The sequence below is a fragment of the Phoca vitulina genome, unplaced genomic scaffold, assembly GCF_004348235.1.
Source record: "Phoca vitulina isolate PV1807 unplaced genomic scaffold, GSC_HSeal_1.0 scaffold16, whole genome shotgun sequence".
NCBI classification, from domain to species: Eukaryota; Metazoa; Chordata; class Mammalia; order Carnivora; family Phocidae; genus Phoca; species Phoca vitulina.
The window spans coordinates 10,753,134-10,779,561 of NW_022589719.1; the positions used below are offsets into that span (position 1 = coordinate 10,753,134).

General features: G+C 36.1%; 1 protein-coding gene across 1 annotated transcript in view; it reads right to left on the reverse strand.

The window, feature by feature from the left end:
- Positions 1 to 26,428, reverse strand: part of DCDC1 (doublecortin domain containing 1) — a 465,966-nt gene that overhangs the window by 240,058 nt on the left and 199,480 nt on the right. Inside the window, exon 10 of the mRNA XM_032415097.1 lies at positions 4,614 to 4,703. Coding sequence (XP_032270988.1) covers positions 4,614 to 4,703 — 90 coding nt within the window. The remainder of the gene's footprint in view (positions 1 to 4,613; positions 4,704 to 26,428) is intronic.

Below are 26,428 nucleotides of genomic sequence, written 5' to 3' on the forward strand. Positions count from 1 at the left end.
AACTATCAAAAAAGATGCCCCAGCAAAAATTAACATATCTCAAAATAGGAAAAAATGTATCAAGAATCCTGCCATTGACATTTTGGTAAAATTTCTATCCAATCTTACTAAAACTTTGTTACTTTACATATTCATAAGGTCTTTTATCCCCAAAGTACTACATTTTGTTCTCAGTTATTATGATAACATATTACCCTTAAAGATAACCCTACACACGAAATAACTCATATACCAAAATTGGGTAGGTAATACAATAATCCTGAATTATTTTACATAATATGATTTTTTTTTCAAATCACAGATGTTGCTAGAAGGGGAAAAATGCTCTTTAAAATTCTTCATCATGAATCTTTTTTTCCTGCAAATCCTTTTTTTTCTCTCTCTCTCTACAAAGGCAATGTGAATAGGGGTAAAAGAAGACAAAACTTGACCTTTTGTGATCCCAGCATTAATGGGTCTGTTCATAATTCAATCTATGTGTGTGTGGGAGCATCCATGTGGAAACATAGAGGCCTGAGAGACATAAAGCCTTTCCCTTTAAACATTATCTGACCCTATCAGTCCCATTCACAAAAGAAGGCTTACGTATGCATGTGTTGAAAAAATGCACCATCTCATTGTGCAGCAGAAAGCCTACACATTCTACTCTTCATTCTCCGTGGAAATGCAGCACGGAAGTGACACTTGTACAGAATTTGGGAGAGTGACAAATGAGCAGAAGGTAGCAAAAAAAAAAAAAAATTGAGTATTCGATGAGGAAAAAGACCCAACTTCTGAAAGAATGCAAATGCACACCTGTCTATAAACATAGAGGTTTTTTTGCTTAAAAACCTACATTGGGTAGTTTGGTCATGTTTTTATGACATATTCATGTAACCCTTGAATTTATTAAATTCTCAAGATGATTTAGATTTAGCATAAAATATTATTCTGTTTCTAATCATTCTAAAATGTATGCACATTGAAGTTGTATGTTCTGAATTACACATTCTGTATATTGTAATTTGGCTATTAGCAATGATGCTTTGAGGAGCTCCTGGTTTTTCTAATGATGAGTTCAGCTCTTGGACTGATTGCTGTGTGGCCTTGAGTCCATCTATATTAGTAAGGAGGACTCCAGAGAACTTTGCACTAAATTATCACTTGAAATCAGCACAAAAGGCAGCAGCCTCTATCCTGGGAATGTCATCTTGGCATGCAACACACAGGGAATGGTCTCAAAGCCAGGTCAGTGCTTAAACTTAAGACCAAAAAACTTTCTAATTTATGACATAATTAAGAAGAACCAGAAATGGGGCAGGGAGATGAAAATGGGTATTTTAAATTTCCTAAAATCTCTTCTTTCTTTCAGGCCCAAGGGTACAGTGTTTTTTAGGTTAAAAAGAAATGTAACCCAGATTCGTTGAACAAAGATTAAAAAAGATATGAGAATCTATGAGCAAAGTTAAGTATCTCTTGATTTAGAAAGATGGGCTGCAATGTAACTACCAGGGAACTTGAAGTGTGTACCACCTCTTATTCACACCACTTCAAATACTCCCAACTTTTTAATAGCTTCTAGAACTCTTCTGAGATGGAAAATATCTCGGAAGGAGATTTATCTTGCTTCCAGCCAGAGGTCCATTACATGTGCTATCTTTAAGCCTACTCAAGAGTCTAACATTCATGGAGGAAGGGGCGATTAAAAGAGAGACTTTAAAAAATTTTTAACTCTAGTGTAGTTTACATACAGTATTATATTAGTTTCAGTGTATAATATAGTGACTCAACAGTTCCATATAGTACTCCGTGTTCATCAACGTAAGTTACTCTTAATCCCCTTCACTTAAAATAGAAACATTTTGAATGTCTTTATAATTCACCTGGCAATAGGTTATGTTGATGGCAACAAAAATAATGTCAAATATACATTTTGAGGAAGCAATGAGAATGTGCTTCACAGGCTTCTAACCACAGGAGCATAATGAACCAAAGGTCCCAGCTATTGTGCTCTGAAATCCATCACCAAGTTGGTATCAATGGCTGAGGATACTGAGGTAGATCTAACTCAGGGAGTCACAGGACTCCTCTGAAGGACAACTTTAGGTTAAGGATACACCACCAGCTTCACCAAACCTTCCTTACACTGCACCGCTGTCTAAGAGGCTTCCCTCCAGTCTTCCTTTCCTCTCTCCTTTACTTGTGTTCAAGCCTGCATTTCAGTCTGACAGGTCTCCTGGCCTTACCCAGAGCTCTCTCCATTTTGTCTCATAGGCATTTCTTCTAATAAAATACATACACATTTAATACTATCTTGGTATTTACTTTCCAGAGAACTTGGAATAACTTTTAAACCAACAATAACAAATTATACGCACGTTTCTAATAAACCATTTCCCAAAAAGTAGTTTAACATATAACACACCTCAAAGTAGTCTTATGAAACATACATTATTATTATTCCCAGTTTTCATGTGGAAAAATTACATGAAATAAAACAAGATCATGTCTATGGTCTTAAGATAAAACCACAGACAGCAGAAATCTAAATCCAAATCTCAGATTTTGTGATATTTAGTTTGGATTTTGAAATATATCTAGAAATACAATATTTTTCTAAAAAATAAATTGTGGGCAAAATAAATTTTGAAGTAATTCCCCCCTCCCAGATTTTTCATTTCTCTTCTCCATCATGATTTCACATTTCTGTATATGAATTAGGGCCAAAACTTGATGTCACTTACTTTTTCTAACCAAACACTGGAAATTACACATCAAGATTAATATAATCACTTTCAAAGTAATGACATAGAAATTATTCCCATAGTGTATAGAATATATTTAGAAACTATTACACACATACACACACATACACACACACACACACAAAACACACAACACATACTCCCTTTATTGTGTATTTAATTTTTTAAGCAAACAAAAGATATTTGAGACATAACTGATCAAGCAAATATGTGACCAAATAAATCACTGTACGAGAACGCTGAAGTATATGGATATTAAATAAACATTAAGATGATAATAAAGAAGAAATACCAAATAAGCATAAATACTGCAAGATATTCTAGAAAAGACAATTTTCATTTCCAGTGTTGCTAACAAGGTGGCATTTAAAATGATATATTTAGCATAATGATAACTTCCCTGGGCCACTTCAAGTTTTCATTTCCGCTGAAATTGCAGTTTTGCATAAAATATCAAAGAGCAAAATAATTATATTTAAAAGGCAGAAAATATCAAATCTGTTCATTCTTTTAGATTATTTTAGATTTAATCTCTAATAATAATTTGTTATTATAGGTATAACTTTAATGATACTCATTAAACTAGAGATAATTATTTGTATTTCTTAAAGTTTACCATATCAAGATTCATGATAGATTCAATTTAAATTATGGTGAAAATGTAATAAAACTCTCCAACTGTGATAAAAACATTTTCCAAATGAGTAGAGGACAATATTTTTTTAATTTATAACTGAAAATCTAGTCTTTTAACTTGTTAATATTAAGTGGAATGAGTGAGACTGTAACTTAAATTTATACAATTGTTATTTGCTACATCTTAGAACCTCAACTGAATTTTTCTTAGGAAATATTCTCTACTGAGATTACCAATCTATGTTAATAATATAGTCTTTAAAATTGGACATCTATAAGTCCCAAAGATTAATATAGTATCTAATTCAAAGATTTGAATTCACTCAGGAAGATTTGATGTATTGTACCTGTTCATTTTTCATATCATACATAGTTAGCAGAACAGATGCAATCATAATGATAAGAAAATATTAAAGTCCCAAAGCTTGGGTAGATTTCCTTGCCAAAGTGTCAAAAGAGAATTACATGAAGGTTTAATTTTTAAATATTCACATTACCTTATTCTTTAAGTTGATTATGATTTTATTTACTGACAATGGTACATGGGAATTAGCAAATTCATGATCTCTCCTCAGAAAGATTAAATGCTTTTGCATTCCAGGAACCTACATAAAAATCATTTTTTCCTTTTGTCTAACACCAATTTTTTATTATTATTTCATTTATGGAATATGCTGTCAACTTCACAGCACAAGCGTTGGAGAGAAGAAGCTTTGCTCTAATAGTTCTTCATTACAATATTACCTACAGAAGCTTATGATTAGCTCACTTAAGCTTGACATTTGTAAACTATAGTTTTTCCTTGATAAGAGATAACATTGTTAGCATTTCTAACATTCAGAACAATAATTTCATTTCTAGAAGTCAGAAAATAAAAATAAGATCTAGTACTTAGTCAAAGTTCAATAAGATTTTAATGTTTTTCCTATGTTAGCATTCTTTATAATTTCCAGAGTCAACTTGCATGCAATAATTTCCTAATTTAAGAAATTTATGAGAAAGTTTTCAGAAATATTTTTCAGAAAATTACAGTATTTATTCTTTCAAGCATATAATTATTTTTCAAGCTGCCTATATCGATAAAGTGATTCCAGTTTTGACCAATTTTTTTCATTTTGTTGCTATCAGATAACTATAGTTGGTTCACTATCAGACCCAAGTAAAATATGTTTTAATTTTTAAATTAGCACTCATTGTAATTTTATAATACAGTTTAAAAAGTAAGTTTCTTACTTCTTGTGCCTTACGGTGTTCCTTTGCTGTCATTGAAAGAATTACTTTTTCAGTAATTTTTTCTTTCTGTTCATCTACAGCCAGGTTCAACTAGAAAAAGTAAATAAATTGCATGAAAATAGGTACCTATTGACACCTAACTACAACATTTCTTCAAACAACCCATTTCGCATAATCATGGAAGGTGATTTAAAATTAATTTGGTCCACATTTATATGAAAATGAACCCCATTTAGATTAAGGTGAAAGTACATTTTTATATTTAAAACATTTAACACCAAAATTTTCACTTCCACTTTTATTGTTTATAAGTTTACTAAAATATGATTTGGGAGGGGGTCCTTAATTGCAGACATTTGACACCAACGATTACTTTTTTAAAGTATTTTATCAAAATGAGCATAGCAATTTTTTTAATTAGGCTGATATTTCCTATTAAAATTTCTCATTGCCAGTAGGGAATAAATTGGCTGGTGTTACATCAGGATAAAAATTCAAGAACATAAACCAAAGCAAATGTCAATTCAAACACTCTAGAGTGGTTCAAAATGATTTATAATATTTCAAGACAAGAAATTATGTATCTTAAACACCTGAACAGTTACCTGCAACCTGATCCATTTACAAAGCCAGGGAAAGGTCTTCTACTACTGCTCCTAACTCATACGTTATAAAAAGGTGAACGTGGTCCATTCTGTGTTTCTTTTTAAATAATCCCCATCGAAACAAAATGCTATTTTCAATGAAGGAAAAATGCTGAACTCACACAATAACATTGACTCAGCTGGTATTAATAGAAAGAAAGAAACAGCCTAATACAAAACTTTCTGAACTAGAATATTTAACAATTCTTAAGCAACGGACTTGCCATATTATATCTCCCTATTGAGGATAAAGAATAAATAATGACCATGTTTTTTGTTTTGTTTTGTTTGTTTTGTTAATGTTGTTGTTGCTTTTTTTTTTAAGATTTATTTATGTATTCTAAAGCAAGACAGCATGAGCGGGAGGGGCAGAGGGAGAGGGAGAGGGAGAGAGAATCTCAAGCAAACTCTGCACTGAGTGCAGAACCCGACACAGGGCTCGATCCCAGGACCCTGAGATCATGACCTGAGCCAAAACCAAGAGTGGGAGGCCCAACTGACTGTGCCACCCAGGGGCCCCTGTTGTTGTTGTTTTAAATCATGCTTCTCCATTGTATGCCTGGCAAATCATGCTTGAGTTAACATGAATCTTTAATCCATATCCTGCCTGAAGACCCATTCTTATACTTGAGATAAAATGGGGGTGGGAGTCAAAAATATGGTTTCCTCAATCTAATTATGTATATATGCTATAAGAATAGCATCAAAACTGCAAACTCTTCATCCACTGATATGTGATACAGCTCAGTGTATCAGAGATTCTGTCTTGGTAGAGGGGAAAGGCCAGGAATCTTTAGGTGATTCTGACAATCACTAGATAAGGAGTTGACAAATACTTCTGTAAAGGGCCGGAGAGTAAATATTTTAGGCTTGGTGGGGAGGGCATACAGTCTCTGTTGTATTACTCAGCTCTGCCCTTGCAGCATGAAATGGACAATACGCAAATGAATGAGCATAGCTAGGCCTCAATAAAACAAAAAACAAACAAGTGGCAGGCTGGTTTTGAACAGCAGGCAACATTTGACAATCCCTGTCCTGGATTGAGACCCACTAAAAACAAGTTTGCTAAAAAATAATCATCACAAGATATACAACATGATGTCTATAGTTAACAATGCTGAATGGTATATTTGAAAGGTTTTTTTTTGAAGATTTTATTTATTTATTTGACAGAGAGAGACACAGCGAGAGAGGGAACACAAGCAGGGGGAGTGGGAGAGGGAGAAGCAGACTCCCCGCCGAGCAGGGAGCCCGATGTGGGGCTCGATCCAGGACCCTGGGATCACGACCCGAGCTGAAGGCAGATACTTAACGACTGAGCCACCCAGGTGCCCCTTGAAAGTTGTTAAAAGAGTAGATCCTAAGAGTTCTCACCACAAGGAAAAACACATTGTTTTTCTTCTTCTTCTTTTTTTTTTACTTATATATGAGATGATGGATGTTAACCAAACTTCTCGTGGTAATCATTTCACAATATATATTAAAGTCAAGTCATTATGCTGTACACCTTAAACTTACACAGTGCTGTATATCAATTACATCTCAATTAAACTGGGAAAAAAATCATCATGTTAAACTATTCTTAGGATCATTCTCCCCAAAGAATATTCTTTTCATGTGACGTAATATAAAAAACATAATATTATAAAAAGTCAAACATCTGCCTGTGTGTAAACTGTGGTACAACATAGTTGTGTCAAGTCTCCATGGCTATTTCTTTATAGGGGATTCTCATCTCAGGAGGAGATGGGTGTGAAGGAGAGGGGACCGGGAAATATTCACCAAACTCATCCATTCTTTTTTTTTTTTAATTATGTTATGTTAATCACCATACATTACATCATTAGTTTTTGATGTAGTGTTCCATGATTCACTGTTTGCGTATAACACCCAGTGCTCCATTCAATATGTGCCCTCTTTAATACCCATCACCAGGCTAACCCATCCCCCACCCCCCTCCCCTCTAGAACCCTCAGTTTGTTTCTCAGAAACTCATCCATTAATTTCCAAATGCACAAACATTCTGAGCAGATCTTTTTTGAAGGAAAGCAAACAAAACAAAAACAGAGTACTAAACTCTTTGGTGCCACAGCAGTAAGTCAGATTCTAATGAGGTCTCCCAGGGCCATGACATTTAGAACTGCTTCCAAGTAACTCTTTAAAAGGTGGGAATTCTTTACCTTTGAAAGCACCACAGTTGGGAAAATCTCCTCCATTCTAATATTCAACTTCTAAAGAAGCACTATACTAATCTACATAAGCTGAGGTCAAAACATATCAACATTATCGGAAAACATCATATGCATACCAAATAGAGAATCCAGTAAGATATTAAGAAAAAAATGGTTAACAAAATATAAGGATACAGACATGGGCCTTTTCTGGAAACAGACCAGACATTCCAAAAGAGAGAGATCTTAATACGATCATTTAGAGAAAATTATTGAAAGTAAAAAGTCAAATTAAAAGAAGTGCATTTTTACCCGAGGTATTAATAATATGCAGTGCTAATAGCATCTTTCCCTCAAGTCCCATGTCATGATAACAATCGTAGCATTCTTCTCTCCTGTCACTTTGGAGGAAAAGATCCTGTTTCTTCATTATGATAAAACTATGTGCTTTTGATTTGCTGTTCTTATCTGAAATGTATGAAACAATTTTTGTCAATGGGCTCAAAATTTCTGAGGTTAATTTTTCATGTATAAAGGGGGCAGAAACTTCAAATTAAAAGTCAAAAACAAGGGTATTGTCCTAAGTGAAATAAGTCAGAGAAAGACAAATACCATATGATGTCGCTTATATGTGTAATCTTTTTTTTTTTTTTTTTTTTTTAAAGTAATTTTTTTTTTTTTAAAGATTTTATTTATTCATTTGAGAGAGAATGAGATAGAGAGAGAGCATGAGAGGGGGGAGGGTCAGAGGGAGAAGCAGACTCCCTGCCAAGCAGGGAGCCCGATGCGGGACTCGATCCCGGGACTCCAGGATCATGACCCGAGCTGAAGGCAGTCGCTTAACCAACTGAGCCACCCAGGCGCCCTATGTGTAATCTTTTTTAAAAAAAACCCAAAAAACAAAAATACCAAGCTCATAGATAGAACAAATTTGGTGATTGCCAGGGGTGGATGTGGGAGGTGGATGAAACAGGTAAAGGGGGTCAAAAGGCACAAATTTCCAGCTATAAAATAAATAAGTCATGGACATGTAATGTATAACATGGTAACTATAGTTAATAATACTGTATCGCATATGTGAAAATTGTTGGGAATAAGTCTTAAAAATTCTCATTATGCACAAAAAAATTATAACAATGTATGGTGACAGATGTTAAACTTACTGTGGTAATCATTTTACAATATATACAAATATCAAATCATTAGGTTGTACACCTGAAACTAATATAATGTTACATGCCAATTACACCTCAATAAAAAAATAAGCAGAAAGATGGCTAAAATTTGTATATAACTATGAAAAGCCAAATCTCTACCAAACAGGGGAGTGTCACTTTGTTTAACTATATCTTGCTCTTTTTAAATGTAAAAAAACACCCATAAATATTCATTGTGCACATCAAAATCTAAGCTAAATAGGAAGATTTAATTTACCATTTTTGTCAGGCCTTGTTGCTAAGATTTTAAAAATATGTAATAAATATTAGCTATCCAAGATCAAGTTAAAGTTGGTCTCATTCAATATTAATGGTAACCAGAATAGAACCATCAAGAGACGAGTGAAGGACAGTGGCAGAAATGGAAAAAACAAGAAACATAATGGTTCTGTCAAAGAAAACTAAATAAAAAGTGCTTCCAAAAATGGTCTGGTTAGAGAAACAAGATTAAAAAGGAATACGTTCACCTTAAACAATCTGTTTAGGAATTAAGAAAAAAGTCCACTGAAGTATACCTGAAGCCACAGGTTTCAATGAAATGATTTCTAATGATCATTACTTTTCAGACTATATGTATTTTACATAAAACTTCTAATGCTAATGTAGCAGGCATTATACTTTCTCTGAAGCCCTAAAGGGTCATGGTTCAGTAATACATAGTTCTGTATAACATGTATGGCCCATTGTGACTGTAAGAAAAAGTGCTCTTCACTTAAGGAGTTCTTCAAACATTTGCTGGCTCAGGAAGCTCAACTGTGACATCCTAGAGAGGACAACAGGCTCAAGATCTCCTGCTAGAGAAATACAGACAGAACAGCAGTGATCTCCTTTTGTGTGTGTCAGTAACATACATGGCTTTTCCTTCTTGTTTTTTTTTAACTTCCCCCCAAATATTTTAAAGTATATTTATAAAAATCATAAAGACTAATTGTGTGAAAATTTTAACATGACTGTAAGATAAAATAAGATGAATCATGGAACACTACATCAAAAACTAATGATGTAATGTATGGTGATTAACATAACATAATAATAAAAAAAAGAAAAAAAGCAATCTATTTTATAGGAGAAAACTCTAAATAAACTCTAGAGTCCAATTATTAATATATTTTAAAAAGGTACAGTGATCAAACAAGCTGGTATGTTCTGTCTACTTAATTCATACTGACATTCCAGATATGTGCTAACAAAAGAGTCCAACCATACTTTCAGTGCTCTGAATTATAGTTCTGCATGTACTTTTCTCTGTATCCAGAACAACTAGTGATTCAATGTGAAGTATATGATATGTGTTGTATATAATGTCCTTAATAAATCAATGTAATCCAACAAGAAAACTGAATCTCTTTCTACCAAAAATCTAACTTTTGACCAGTAAATTGATTTAATAATAAATTATTTGATCCATATTTTACATGCAGATCAATACAGGCAATACTGTTTAGCATAAACAACAGGACAATCAGCCTTCATATATATTGACAAGTTTCCCAATGGTCTGTTAATATACAAAAGACTGGGACAAATTACTTATTTATATATACAAAACATGGTTATAAAGGCCAGCTGCAGGTATTTTTTTGGAAAGTGCATTTTAATAAGGTCCTATTCATTTAGGGAACAAATGGGGAAGAAGTAGTTTGCACTACAGAGTTTAGCGCGAGAGCTTTCTCTTTTTCTAACCACGAAATCAATCATTTGTCCAGACTGTGGGAGTCAGAGTTAGTTACTGAAAAGAGCTCCGTATATAAACAAGTCAATAACTCATTGTGTGTTATTGTCGAGCTGAAGAAGTCGGCTTTCAAAAAGCTGCCCCTGCTTCTCTCAGAATGAATGTCACTGTATTCAGGGACTGGGAGAGAGTCCTTTGTTTCCAGCCATTGCTGGCTGCCATTTATGTATGGGAACAGGAGGTGGCTGATACGAGTGTGGGGGAAGCCACTGTTCGGTATCATGGATGTCCAGGAAAAACTCTGAATTTTGTCAACCTAAATCATTTGTGTCTGAAAATGCATTAATGGAATTGATAAAGAGTGGTCATACACAAAAAAATATTTGGTAAAGAAGTTAAATGGTAATGAGTCTGTATCATTTTAATTTGGATCAGACTGATGTTTTTGGTTCCCTACCTGTCAACGAAGATGAAACCAAAAATATAGGCAATGTTTTGAAAAGTTCAAAAGTACAAAATCGAACTGGTAAACAGGTCAACATGTCAAATAAATGCTATCTGTTCAGGCCATTAATATTAAGGGTAATTCTTGGTACTCTCAAAGTGTGTGTATGTATGTGTGTGTTTGTGAATTTCTCTAAGGCATGATTTTATGTGCTCAACACTTGTGATAAGTTAAGGAAATGTAAAATATTTTTTACTTAAAAATTAGGGGCACCTGGGTGGCTCAGTTGGTTAAGAGGCTATCTTCGGCTCAGGTCATGATCCCAGGGTCCTGGGATCGAGCCCCGCATTGGGCTCCCTGCGAAGCGGGAAGCCTGCTTCTCCCTCTCCCACTACCCCCTGCTTGTGTTCCCTCTCTCACTGTCTCTCTCTCTGTCAAAATAAATAAATAAAATCTTAAAAAAAAATTTAATTTAAATATCCTTTAGAATTGAACTGAACATAAAATTTATAAGATATAAATATTATCATACTCTTATTTATTGCATCTTAATATTTATTAAAAACCTACTAATTTATTCAAAATCAAACTAGGAACTGTGAAGAAGCACCAGATGTGGATTCAAGATTTATAATTAGATTAAGCAAATAAAAAATACATGTAGATCTGTTTAATAAGTGGTCCTCATTTGGGGGAAGATAGTCTCTGAAATCTTTAAACAAAAGCTTAACTCTTAATTAGATGAAGTTGGAGTTGTAGGTAAGGAGAGAGCTGAGAGCCTAGAACTGAATCCAACTGATCCCATTTCTCCTCACAATTTAGAAAGTCACAGCATTAAATAGTATTACATGCTTCCACATGCAACAAGTGTACTAGACATTTAGCTACATACAAATTGGTTAACAGCAAAGGGAGATACGATTGAGAAGACAATGAAAACAACAGAAAGTAAGAAACAATGTACGCACGCTGTAGATCATAAATAATTGTCAAATGGAGGTATAAGCAATACAATCTACAAGTACAAAGGACAAAAATATTATTTAAGGTGGAGATGGAAAGGCATAAACAAATGGGTAGTATCTAGCCAGGAAAAGAAGTGATAATATAGGACAATAATATTAATAAATATTAATTAATGTTACTAATTAGTCATTAATTACCTGATGAAATTTGTTCTAAATACAATTAGTGAAGTGGTTTGACATGGCTTTGGGAGGGGGAGGAGAGAATACAAGCTGAGCCTTGAAGGAAAGGCAGAGAAGAAGGGTGCAGCTGACTAAGTGAGTCAGCCTAAGGCAATAGTCTGACTGGAAGGAATGTTTCGTACTGGGGAACAAGAACAAAGATGGCTCATGTGACTCCATACGTAATCTATTTCTGATTGTAATTATAAAGTATATATGCAAAATGCTAGTCCTGTAGTGAGGGTATAATGACAACTTTATATAATTCAGTTCTTAGCTTTGAGTTTCTACATAACTCAGTTGTTAGCTTTGCCTTGGCTTAGCCCCATCTTCTCAAACTACACTTAATTCAGTTCCAGTTTTAGAGATAACTTAACTAAATCCTGACCTGGCCTCCACTTCCAACCAGGTTGTCTCACTTAAGTCCCTTTTATGAAAATAATTCAAGAGTGCCACTTCTAGACTTGGGGAAGGAGCAGAATCCTTAGTTCAAAACTGGCTGTGAAATCTGGCTCTGCCACAGTGGGTAAGACTGAGGTTCATACAACCCAGGCCTTCTAAAGCCAGGGATTCCTCTCCCATCCTTGCTAATTCTCTGAAAAAAGCTGCTTTTACCATAGCCCATACCTTCTTGAGGACAGTTTAAGGGAGCATTTATAAAAGAAATCTTTGTAATATTTGAAAACCAACAAACAAAAACATCACCATTTTAAAACAGTAACATTTTAAAAGTTATATTTTGTCTAAAAGAATGTAAAAGAGAATTCTACATAATACTTTACCTACAATTTTTTTTAACATTTAATTAAAGAAACAAACTGTTTTAAAAATCTTCTTTCCTGTTTTTTTTTAATTAATCATAAACAAATTTTAGCCCTTCCAAATTCCATGGGAAAAATGGCACTGAGTTAGCCCTGACTCAGTAGCCAGATTATAAACTTTCCACCTAGATACTCTGTCACAACTGGTATTGCCACATGCCCTAAACTGAACTCAGCTTGTCATCTCAAACTGACTCTCTACTCCATTTCTTCTACTATTGCATGCAGTTTTAGGGACTGTGCTACCCTGGCCAAGGGGTGGACCCCTGACCTCCCACACCAATCAGCTTCTCTCTTTAAGAGATAGAGTCAAGAAGGGAACCACACAGAGACATCAATAGCTGGAGAGAACCTGTCCCATTAACAGCACCCTAACGAGACTTCTCATCAGATCCAGATGTCTGGAGCTATTCTGGTTTTTTCTACAGCCCCTTTCTTCAGTCTTTCTTTAAATTCCATGTGCTACCACCTGCCATCCTATTAAATTATTTTTTGCCTAAGTTATCTGAGCTAGATCCCATCAATTGCAACCAATAAACCCTATCAGATATGTTATGTGTGTCCTCATAGTAAACGCCCATTACTTAAGGAGATCTGAAGGAGTCTCTATTTCTTGCAACTCAAGGTATCCAACGCAAATGTCTTAATAATGTGCCAAGTTTAAAGTCCTTCAGGCATTATAATGGGTAATGTAACAGGGGTAATGGTTTAAAAATTTATTAATATGTTTTTCTTTTTGGCCTTTTCAAGTACAAAACTACCCTAAATACCCTAGGTGTTCCTAGGATTTGTCACAATAATATCATTTCTGACATGTACAATAAAATTGTGCAACAAAACAATATCCTTGCAAACTAAAGGCAATGGTCTTGTTGCCTTTAGAGATGATCTGCCTCTCAAGAAAACCCTTTACCCCTCTCATCATATAAACAGCTAAACTTAGAAGACTCAGCCCATGAGCTTTTAATCCTTTGCTAAAATCAGGAATGAGGAAGATACAATGTAGAGAAAAAAATAAAAGCTTATTATCTCCTTCTGTCCTAGAGGAAATACAGGAAGAAGTCTCAGAAAGGGAAGCAGTTATAAAATAGCCAGAAGAGTAAAGTCTTAAATCCCCCTTCTATAGCATGTGGCTTGGGAAAGAAGACAAGTATCAGGTAAGTGGAAACAAATCCTTGGGCCAGAGGGTTCTGCTCCCCTCCCCTCAATATGGTCACAGGAAGGAAGCTGTCCTATAGCACCAGGACAGAGCCACATCCACAAGATGGCATGGTATAGGCACCCAGAGGGAGGCCTGAGGTTTAGCTTTCCTGAACAACCCTTGGTTTCTGTGTGTCTTAGGACTTGGAAGTAGATATATGTTAGGCTGGGAAGTCTGCTATAGACTATTGGCATAGTGGGGGAAGTATGGTTCTATAGTGAGAGTAGCACCATAGACCACTCAAGCCAGTGCCAAATGGGTGTCTCATTCAGACCTGAGAATGGGGGTCTCTAATACCGGGGGAAGTCAAGTTTAGGATGGACCATCCAAGAAACACAACCAAAAAAAGAGCCTGAGCCAGAAGAATGGGCTACAAGTTCACAAGCTGCAGACCAGAAGAGCATCCAGCAACCAACTGACCAAGGGATATCCTTCCAATGGCCAGCAGCTGCCATGCCAATGTATATACATTCCAAGGGGCCCTCAAAGGACCTCTTGAGGCCAGGGGTCCTTTTCCCCAGGGCCCTGAGGATATGAAAGCCATATGGCCCCTTCTTCCATATACCACCTGAAGGAAACCAACAGGGTGCAGGAGAGTCTAACTCAGAGAAAGAATGACCTAAAAGAACTATTTAAATGATCAAATCAGACTAAGGCTTACACTGAATTGGACATTCAGTTATTTCCCCCCACAATCCAATGGGCAAGAGCTCAGGAAGAAGGTATTAGTGTTGGAAAATAACTCAGTGTCATTTAGTCATTTTGCACACAAATTGTGTACATACATATGAGAGAGTCTGTTGTTAGGCTGAGCCAAGGAACAAAAGCAAAAACAGGATTTATAGGACATGGGAGAGAAATAAAACAGTCAGACTACACATTTTGGGGAGAAATTGATAAGCTGGCACCTACCAAATTGAGTAGGCCAATTAAGGGTATCAAAGGAACCATTTTAGTTTTTTATGAATTCTCCAAATAAACTTGAGGTTTCAGTTGACAAGCAAGTGTGGCAGGCCACCTCTTTATTATGTCTGCTTACCCTATGACTTCAGTTAGACCAGTCCAGCACTGTTTCCACACTAGAACATTTCATTTCTTCACACAAAGCAATAAACCACATTTTCTCTCACCCACTAAAGTAACTATCTGAATCAGAGAATTCTTTGAGAACTGTGATTAGGATTCTGGGGGACAAAAAGGACAAGGCAGATAGGCTACTGTCCTTATAGAAAACTGTCTGAATGTGGGATAGGCTAGGTGTGATGTACTTTACATCTCCAATAAGCATATTTCCAATTATTATTTCCTACAGTGATGGAGAAAAATCCATCCCTATCAATCTTTTGTGGTTCAGCTTTGGTCCAACCTCTGGTCCAATCTGTGAAGCCCACTCTGGCTTTGTCCTCTCACTATATGCATATATGAACCAAAATATACTGCCCTATGCTACAGATAGTGCCCCCCCTCCCTTCTTTCACTCTTTTATCTAGTATATTTACTGAATGCCAATGTTAATATAATCAATGCACTGCACTGGTTCTGGTGATACAAATATCACTTAGATGCCTTTCTACCTTCAAAGGCTAATAGACTATTGAGAATGCAGTTCGGCAGTCTCTAATAGTTTTCCTGGTGTTTGTCCCTGTGGTAAGGGAGCATATCTTATAATTCTTTCATATCTCCAATACATTCATCCATAATAGGTAGGTAGCAGACATTCAATAAACACCTATGATGGATTAGTGATGAATGAGAATCCTCCAATTTGAAGTGCTTTTATTTTTCATTAAACGACTGTTCCCTAAACTATTTGCCCAGTGTTATGAAATAGGGATTTTTGTGGTCACATAAATATCTTAAACAGTAGGTTAAATGAAGATAAATGGGCTTCTTTATAGCATGACTCCTAAGAGCCTTTAAGATGCTAATAGATATTATTAATAACCATGAGAGCACTTCAGAGGTATCCAGCCAGATATACTCAGGAAATGTGTCAAGAGACCATTTCTCAAGTTGGTCTTGAGAGTTGAGGATAGACCTTTAAGTTATTCAAGAGCAAGTACAATAGACAGTACCCAGACACAGGGAGCAAACTCTGTTAGTCATTAACACGGCTCAACTCTGCCTGCTGTGCTTCCCCCAAATTAATCTATAATTCTCTGGTGTAATTTGTTTGGAGCTTGGAAAAAAGTAATCTGTAATACATCTAAAATAATAATGACCAAGAGATTTTTTTGAAAAAAGAAGAAACAGTAAAACTAATATTAAAAGGTATATTAAAACAAAAATCTTTAGTGTATCACAGTGTGTAGCATAAGACAGAACTAAAAATCAGGTCAAAATAGACACATGTATACTTAGGGCTTTATTATATGTTAAATGTGATACAAGTCCACCATTTCTTAGCTACAACTCCAAAATCCAAAAATTTCTGAAAACTGGATTTTTTCGGAACTCATCAAGCAAAAAAGCAACAAAGACTGATTTATAGACTTCACTTATCCCACTTACTGTGAATGTTACACTGTGAAAATATTAAAGTGCTTCATTACAGGGAACTATTTCAGACTTCACTGAGGTTGTCACATAACATATGGTCTATGCACTACATTCTAAAATCCAAAACATTCTGAATTCCAAAATACATCTGGCCCCAGGAAGATCCGAGAAAGGATTGTGGTCCAAATTTCAAATCAACAAGGAAAGGATGGATTAGATAGGTAGTATTGGAATGGACAACTGATTAACACTTCAGAAAATGATGTCAGATCCACTTTTTTATGCCACTTTTGGTGACTTCAAAATTTAAATATAATAAGAGTACTAGAAGATAATACAGCTGATTTGTAAAGTCTGAAAGGAAACGGTCTTTCTAAGTCTAATATGGATAGATTTAATTAAATCAAAGTCCTGACCTTCTGTACCTCAAAAGTAGCTTTAATAAAATTGAAAAGCAACAATACACCGAGAAAATATTTGCAACATGACAATAGTTAATATCCCTAATATATAAGAACACTCTGAGGTAGACTAAAAAATCACTTTTTTTTAAATTTAGTGATTTGACAAGTTTATGTATTATGCTATGTTCACCACAAGCACAGGTACCACCTGTCCCATTACATCACTATTACAATATCATTGACTGTGTTCTCTATGCTCTGCTTTTTATTTCCGTGACTTACTCATTTCATAACTGGAGACTTGTATCTCCCACTCCCCTTCACCCATTTTGCCCAAACCCCCACCTCCCTCCCCTCTGGCAACCATCACTTTGTTCTCTGTATTTATAGCTCTGATTCTGCTTTTTATTTGTTTATTCATTTTTATTTAGATTCCATTTATGAGTGGAATTATATGTATTTGTCTTTCTCAGTCTGACTTTATTTCACTTAGCATAATACCCTCTATGTCCATCCATGTTAGGTAGGCTAAAAAAATTATTAAGAAAAAGATAAACACCAAGGAAAATAGGAGCAAAGAAAATGAACACACAGTTTATAAAAGAAAAAAAAATGCAAATGGCAAAAGAATACATGCACAAAAGAGTTCAAAATTACAACCAATAAAATAATTCAGGGGTGCCTGGCTGGCTCAGTCAGTAGAGTATATGGCTCTTGAGCTCAGGGTTGTGAGTTTGAGCCCCACATTGGGTGTAGAGATTACTTAAATAAAATAAAATAAAATAAAACAAAATAAAATAAAATAATTCAAACTAAAACAATAACCAAAAAAATTTCTAATGATAAGGATTAGTGAATTTAAGGAATAACAAATACAGGGAAACCAGTACTTTCATGTTTTGCTGGTGAAAACATAAACGCTATAGCTTTTTAGAGGGAAATTTGGCAATGTATATCAAATCTTTAAAATGTACACAAACTGGGACGCCTGGGTGGCTCAGTTGGTTGAGTGTCTGCCTTCAGCTCAGGTCATGATCCCAGGGTCCTGGAATCGAGTCCCACATCGGGCTCCTTGCTCAGCGGGGAGCCTGCTTCTCCCTCTGCCTGCCGCTCCCCCTGCTTGTGCTCTTTCTCTCTCTCTCTGACAAATAAATAAATAAAATCTTTAAAATAAAATAAAATAAAATAAAATGTACACAAACTTTGATCCAAAATTTCCACTTCTAGGAATTTTTCAATAGGAAATAATTATGGACATGAATCCAAAAATTGACTGAAACAATGATAAAAGATTGTTTGCCACAGTAAAGAGATCATATATTATGTAAATGTTCAAAATTAAGGGGATTAGTAAAATAAGCCTATAAACCAGAATATCATCACTTAAAATAATATTTAATAATATTTAAAATAATGCCATGGAATATTTTATAATGGTAAATGGTAACAATGTTAACTGAAAAATAACAAGTCTCAAAAAGTAAATAAGATTTTACATATATATATCAGTATATACAGGACATACACCAACTATTGAGAATAGCTAGTCAGAATGGTGAGATTGTGGGTAGTATAACTCTTTTTTCCTATTTATATCATCTTAACTCTATATCTATACACTAAATTTTCCGTATTATTAATACATATTCATGCAGGGATCTTGTAATTAAAAAACAGGCTCTTTTTAATATTGCTCATTTTCTTTGTTACCCACCAATATATCTGACTTACTAATTTTAAAAACCTGTTCTCTATCCACATTTGCCCCAACTTCATTGTCATTTTTCTCATTTTATCTCAGTCTTTAATAGATAAAATATAATTCAAAAGAAAACAAAAATTTATCAAAAGAGACAAAAAAGGAAGATAAAATATTAGCTTTTTTGCTTTTAAAATTGCCAACCAGCCGACTAAACTGTTTTGAGAAAATGGGTAGTATAAATCCATGTAAGGCAGTGGAAGGTTTATGAATTCCTATCTAATAACTGTATTAAGTTATATTTACTGCTTCTTAAAAGTGAATTGAGATGAGAGCAAAGACTGGGTAGAGATAAGAGGTGGCCTCTCATTGTCTACTCTGTCATACTGTTCTGGGCACTGCAGAGGCATTCTAGCATTTAATCCTCAAAAGCCCTTCAGGAAGTCATGTAAATGATGCTTAAAGAGGGTAAGTAAATTGTTCTTAACACAAAGCAAAGAAAATTGAAGAACTGGGATTCAAATCCAGGCATGTCAGACCCCTGCACCCATGATTTTTAATTATGTCTTGGGTACATCAGAAAATATGATTAATAAATGAAGGAAAGAGCTAGATAGGAACAAATCGGCAAATCTTTCCTCCATATTAAAGCATATGATTATGAAAGCCCAGAGTTAAAAATCAGAATTCTATTAATAAGAATTGATTTTTGATGACATTAATAAGAAAATAAATTACATTTGGAGACTTTAGGAGAATTTATTTTTGAGGTTTGTACAAAAAAAGAAGCTGGATTAAAATCCCCTGTCAGAAATTATTCATGAAACATATTGAAGTCACTTGTGTAATAATTCATAACTTTCACTTCATCTCTAGAATTATCAAAGGTAAGAGGCACAGTGTCTTTTTATTTTCATACTTCCTCAGCTTTTTAGTTGTTGGGGACACATCACTTTTGCTCCCACTTCACTGAAGAGGACTTAGTCACATGGCCACCTCCAACTGCAAGTCAGGTTGAGGAGATAGAATGTAGCTGTGTTTCAAAGAAAGAAAGAGGAGGGGCACCTGGGTGAGACACAGTTGGTTAAGCATCTGACTCTTGGTTTAGGCTCAGATCATGATCTCAGGGTCATGAGATCAAGCCCTGCGTTGGGCTCTGCGCTCAGTGTGCATTCTGCTTAAATTTCTCTCTCCCTCTGCCCCTCCCCCCTCATGCTAATTTTCTTTCTCATTCTCTCTCTCAAATAAATAAATAAATAGATCTTAAAAACAACAACGAAAACAGGATAATGATTCTGCTGGAAGGCAAGAAGTCTTCACCACACTTGCTCTATAGGTCACATAGGTGACCATGTGATCTACTGTCTAAACCAGGACATGATTGAGAGTGAAATAATTAGGCTGAGGTAACAAGTGACCTCTAGGACAGTTTCAGGAGAATTCTCCGTCTCTATTTTTCTGTTTAATAAAATCTTCTCTAACCCCTCATCAGGTTGTCTTTCCTGAAGAGTTGGTCATCCATTCTGTGTTGCCAGAGCAGTCTACTCAACTCTAGCACATCAGCTCACAAATTTGTTATGGTTACTTACTTACTCTCTTTCCACTATACCAGGAGATGGGCCAATACTCTCCATTCTTCAGCCTTGGCCATCCTTGTAGTTATTGATCCTTTTCCTATTTCATTTGGTTCTGGGTAAGAGATAAAAAATCATGGCAAACCCTGCCACTAGGGAGTGGGACAATTGGCTCAGGCCTGACAGAAAAACACAACTGTGAATACACTGATTTGCTTAGGAGTGACTAAAATTGAGACAGAATACTTCCATGAGCTTTAATGTGTGGTCACTGAGAAAAAGATGTTCTAGGTCTCATACATTGGGTCAGCTGATACTGATCTCTAGCATAATGTTGCCATACAGACCTAAAATTTGGATATTTTCTCAATACTTGATCAAAAACCTTTAAAATCTTGAATAAGCAAAACTGTACATATCTGCATTTTTGTTTTATCCCGATTTTTGAGCTCAAATTTAAGGCAAAAATCTGACCATGTCACTGTCCACTCAAAACCCTTCAGTGACTCCCCACTGTTTAAAGGATAAAAACCCAATTCCTTATCATGGCTTCATCTGATTTCTTTCTCCTCACCTGCCTCATCTCCATCTCCAGCCACAACTCTGGCTTGTCCTTATGCTATGCCACAGAAATTCCCATATTCTACAACTACTTACCAATGACCCTACACCCTGAAATTCTGAGAGAATCTCAAGATCCATTCTTTACATCCCCCATTCCATTCTGAGCCTTCTCCCCCAAAACTGGGAATTACCATCATAATTACTGTGTTATAATCCTAAATTTTGCTGTGGGTTAGGCAAGATACAGGATAAAGAGTAGATTGCCATAAATCTAGGTTGTACTACATACAAACACGCACACACTCACTCACTCAATCATTTACACACCAACTCTGATCTGGTTTACTTCATCCAGGAAGCCTGCCCTGATTTATTCTTAGTCCTATGCACAGGAGCCCATCTTTGATACCCTTGCCTGCTTCTACAGTAATTGTGCAGGGTGCTATCATAGCATTTATGCAGTGAATTGGTGTGTCTTACTTACATACTGATTTCTTCCACTGGACTGTGAACTCCTCTAAAGTAGGCTTTGAGTCTGTGTTCATCTCTATATTTCTTCTGCCTGGCACATAGTAGATACTTGACAAATACCAGTTAAACTGAACAAAACTGAAGACTTGGAAAATTATAGAATTCTCAAAGGAAATTACAGAAATCCCTGAAGTTTGATACAATATATATAAAATTAAGGAGAATAATGACTCCATCTTCTGGATGCATCTTTTTTTTCTTTTTTTTTTATTATGTTATATTAATCACCATACATTACATCATTAGTTTTTGATGTAGTGTTCCATGGTTCATTGTTTGCATATAACACCCAGTGCTCCATCCAGTATGTGCCCTCTTTAATACCCATCACCAGGCTAACCATGAGAGCCTATAGACTCTGGATGCATCTTAATTCATCTACATCTGACCTTTTAAAATTATATATTGGGTGACCTTCAATACAAGGTTAAAAAAGGCTATACGAGGGAACCCTGGGGCTGGATTTTATCATCAGCTCCATCCTTTCTAGAGCCTAATGTCTTAGAAAGCAGACATGTGATAAGCAGCATGTCCAGTCCTGCTGACAAAACCTCATGTGGACCTTATCATATATATATTATATATATATATATATATATATATATATATTATTATTTATGTATCATAACTATATATTATATAATTATTTGTATAATATTATAATATATATTAATATATATTATATAATATATATATTATTATTTTTCTTCCGGGGTGTTAAGTCTCGTGTTCTGAGGGGACAGGAGCCACAACTCTCAGTTGTCATTCTGGCCAAAAGTGTTTTTAAGCAAATAAACATTTATTGTATAAATCTGTACCTAACATATAAATTCAGGTCATTTTAAAAAATTAGTTTTGGTTTTCAGACCTTGATCTGGATTCTAAATTTTTAACAGTCCTGCATTTCAAATCCTGCTCATTAAAAAAAATAATAATAAAGCTAAGATTTTGGTTGTTGAAAGTGGTTTAAATTTGGATGCTGGGATGACTGATTACCCTAAAATGGATTCCCTCCCATTTTCCAGAATTTTTGACCTTTCAACTTTACAAAGCACCTAGATGCATTGATAATTTTGATGTTCAATATTCACCATCATCATCATCATCATTCATCATAAGAGAAGGAAAAAATTTTGATGCGGGCTAACAATGATGTGCCTGGCACTGTGCTAGGTGTTTTACATGCATTCCTTACTCATCATTAATAAAGATGAGTGACAGGGGCACCTGGGTGGTTCAGTCTGTTAAGCGTCTGCCTTCGGCTCAGGTCATGATCCCAGGGTCCTGGGATTGAGCCCCGCTTAGGGCTCCCTGCTCAGTGGGGAATCTGCTTTTCCCTCTCCCTCTGCCACTCCCCCTTGCTTGTGCTCTCTCTCTCAAATAAATAAGTAAAATCTTAAAAAAAATAAACTACTTGCCCCAAAACATGACCCAAATCTCTAGACACAAACTGTGAAATCTCTGTGGAAAAAAAAAATCTCCTTCTGAATCTTTCTGGGTTTTGTGTGTGTCATATGTACAGCATTTTGTATCATCATCATTCAAAAAATATTTACTGAATACTTATTTTTTTATTATGTTATGTTAATCCCCATACATTACATCATTAGTTTTTGATGTAGTGTTCCATGATTCATTGTTTGCATATAACACCCAGTGCTCCATGCAGAACGTGCCCTCTTTAATACCCAGGAAATAGTGGTGTATAAGACATTTCCCACATAGAGCTTAAAATCCTAGAAAGCAGACAGATGTGATAAACAGCAGGAACTATGATAAGCATAAAAAGAAGTATGGGATTTCTGGGGAGAGCTAACCTAGGCTCAGGCCAGAGCAGGAAATGCTCCTCTGACATGTTTTACTAGGCTAAAGATGGGCAAGAAGTAACCAAGATAGCTTTGATAAGGAAGAGTATCCCAGGCAGAGGAAATGCTAGAGTCAGCTCTTCCACAAAACATCTCATATATTATCTTATTTAATTTTCAAAATAATTCAGAAAGGAATTGTTATAGCCATTTTACAGATGAGGAAACTAAGCTCAAAGATTAGATCATTTAATAAAATTGGAACTCCTGTCTATCAGAATTCAAAGCATTTCCACTGTGCTTAGCTCACACCAAGAGCTGCTACAATAGCTCCTTATTGGATCAGAGGTTAACAAACTTTTTCTCTAAAAAAAACATAGTAAATACTTTAGGCTTTGCACACTAAGAGGCAAAATCAAGGATAAAATATAGGAACTGAAATAACAAGAAAAATAAATAAATTTCCATAAATTTTTGATAAAATTCAAAATATAATAATAATTGAGTATAATATTTTGTAATACAGGTCTACTAATGAGAAAAATGAAATTCTTTGGGGAGAATAACATTTCACTTAACTGGGGTTCAAAACTAGTATTCAAACAGACTGCAAATATTCATTTGTGGAAATCATTCTTCACTTGTGGATCATAGCAAAAAAGGTGACCAGTCAGACTTAGCCTATGGGCTACATAGCTTAGAACCCTCCTGTTAAACCATAAACATTGAGAGCAGCACTGTCAAATAGAAATTGAATGTGAGGCTCATTATGTAATCTTAAATTGTCTACTAGCCACCTTAAAAAAAGGCAAAAAGAGGGGCGCCTGGGTGGCTCAGTTGTTGAGCGTCTGCCTTCGGCTCAGGTCGTGATCCCAGGGTCCTGGGATCAAGCCCTGCATCGGGCTCCTGCTTGGCAGGAAGACTGCTTCTCCCTCTCCCACTCCCCTTGCTTGTGTTCCCTCTCTCACTGTGTCTCTCTCTGTCAAATAAATAAATAAAATCTTTAAAAAAAAAGAAAAGGTAAAAACAGGTTAAATATATTTTAGTAATTTATTTAACCAAAACATTACCATTTAATATAATCAATACAAAAGTTATTTATAAGATATTTTGTCATCTTTTTTCATACTGAATCTTTGAAATCCTGTGTGAATTTCACACAGTATGCCTCAGTTTGGACTACTCACATGTCAAGTACACACAGCTCCAGGAGAAAGGTCTGTGTCAGGGGCTAGGAAGATATAAATTTAAAAAGTGGATCATATAGAATCCGTGTTCCATTGAAAAGTACAAGTTTTGCCTAAAAGTTGCAACTTCCACTCAGTTCCACAAAATATTGTCATATGGAAAGGTGATCCAATATATTGCTAGCTGTTCCAGATTTTCTGAGGAATCAAAAAATGTAGAATTTAAGCATCCAACTCTTGGTTTTAGCTCAGGTCGTGATCTCAGGGTACTGAGATCAAGCCCCACATTGGGCTCCATGCTCTGCACGGAATCTACTTAAGTATCTCTCTCCCGCTCCTTCTGCCTCTCCCCCCTCTGCATTCTTTCTCTCCCTCTCTCTCTCCCTCTGTCTCTCAAATAAGTGAATCTTTTTTAAAAAATGTAGAATTTAGCGTAAGAACTCCTGATCTCTAGGTATTGGTAACTAATCTTTTTTTAATTTTATACACCCTCGAGAAAGCTGCCCCTCGAGGAAAATATGGAAGAGGAGTAGGGGACCCCATTCCAACTGGTTCCTGGAATTGAGCTGGATATCTACCAGACCACTCTGAACACCCACGAAATCAGCCTGAGATGTAAGAAGATAGATCTGGATCTCTACAAACAGAATACTGCAGGCGGTTGGTTTCAAGGTAGGAAGCGGGGAGCTGTGATTCTGCAGACAGATATCAGAGGATAAACGGCAGCGGAAGGGAGCCTGGCTGTAGGGATCTGACTCGGCAGGTGAGCGATAGCCTCCCGCACTGGGGACGGGGCACAGACTCATGGATCGGTAGCGGCGGTAAAAGAACTTTAGACAGAAACTGGAGCAGCAGGGCCTAACATGTGAACTGGGGGCGGCTGGTGGTTTTAGAAGCACAAAGGGCAGAGACGAGCCCTGAACTGGAGGCAGGACTGGGAGCACTGCAGAGGGGCGCACAAACCCAGGATGCTGCAGTTTATAGCAGCACAGACAGAAACGGAGAGAGTGTGGCCTGGAGAGCTCCCTGAAGAACAGACTGTGATCTCTCTGCTCTGAGGCAGAGGGTTGGAAACGGTCTCTTCTGCTCTGACTCTTGGAAGAGATGCGGAAAGCCACCAGAGAACAAAGGCCCCAAAAAACCGGTTTTCACTGAGCCCATCCCCCGCCACAGGGGGCAGGGCAACTCTGCCCAAACAGGGTTGCCTGAGTAACAGCATGGCAGGCCCCTCCTGCAGAAGACAGGCTGGGAGAACAAGAGGCCAACAACCCTAACGTCCCTATAAAACAGGTGCATCTTGCTTGGGTTGTGGTCAATAATTTGGATTCTATACATTCCCTCAACCACCCCTCAACAGAATGACAAAGAGGAGAAACCCCCAAAATAGGAAAGACTCAGAGATTATGACTTATGCTGCAGATTTACAAATGGATGCAGATATAACCAAGATGTCGGAGATGGAATTCAGGCTCGCAATTGTGAAGACAATAGCTAGAATGGAGAAATTGATTAACGGCAACATAGAGTCTCTAAGGGCAGAAATGAAAGCTGAATTGGCAGAACTCAAAAATGCTATCAATGAGATACAATCTAATCTAGATAATCTAACAGCTAGGGTAAGCGAGGCAAAAGAATGAATTAGTGACCTGGAAGACCATTTAATAGATAAAAAGGGAAAAGAGGAGGCTAGGGAAAAACAACTCAGAATCCATGAAAATAGAATCAGAGAAATAAGTGACACCATGAAGTGTTCCAATGTCAAAATTATTGGAATCCTGGGGGGGGCGGTGGAGAGAGAGATCGGACTAGAAGATATATTTGAACAAATCTTAACTGAGAACTTCCCTAATCTGGGGAATGAAACAAACATTCATGTCCTAGAGGCAGAGAGGACCCCTCCCAAGATCAAGGAAAACAGGCCAACACCCTGGCATGTAATAGTAAAACTCGCAAATCTTAGAACCAAGGAAACCATCTTAAGGGCAGTTAGGGGGGAGAGATTCCTTATGTACACAGGGAGGAACATCAGAATAACGTCAGACCTATCCACAGAAACCTGGCAAGCCAGAAAGGCCTGGCAAGACATATTCAGTGTACTAAACGAGAAGAACATGCAGCCAAGAATACTAATGCAATATATGTTAAAAAAGAAGAAGAAGAAGAAGAAGAAGAAGAAGAAGAAGAAGAAGAAGAA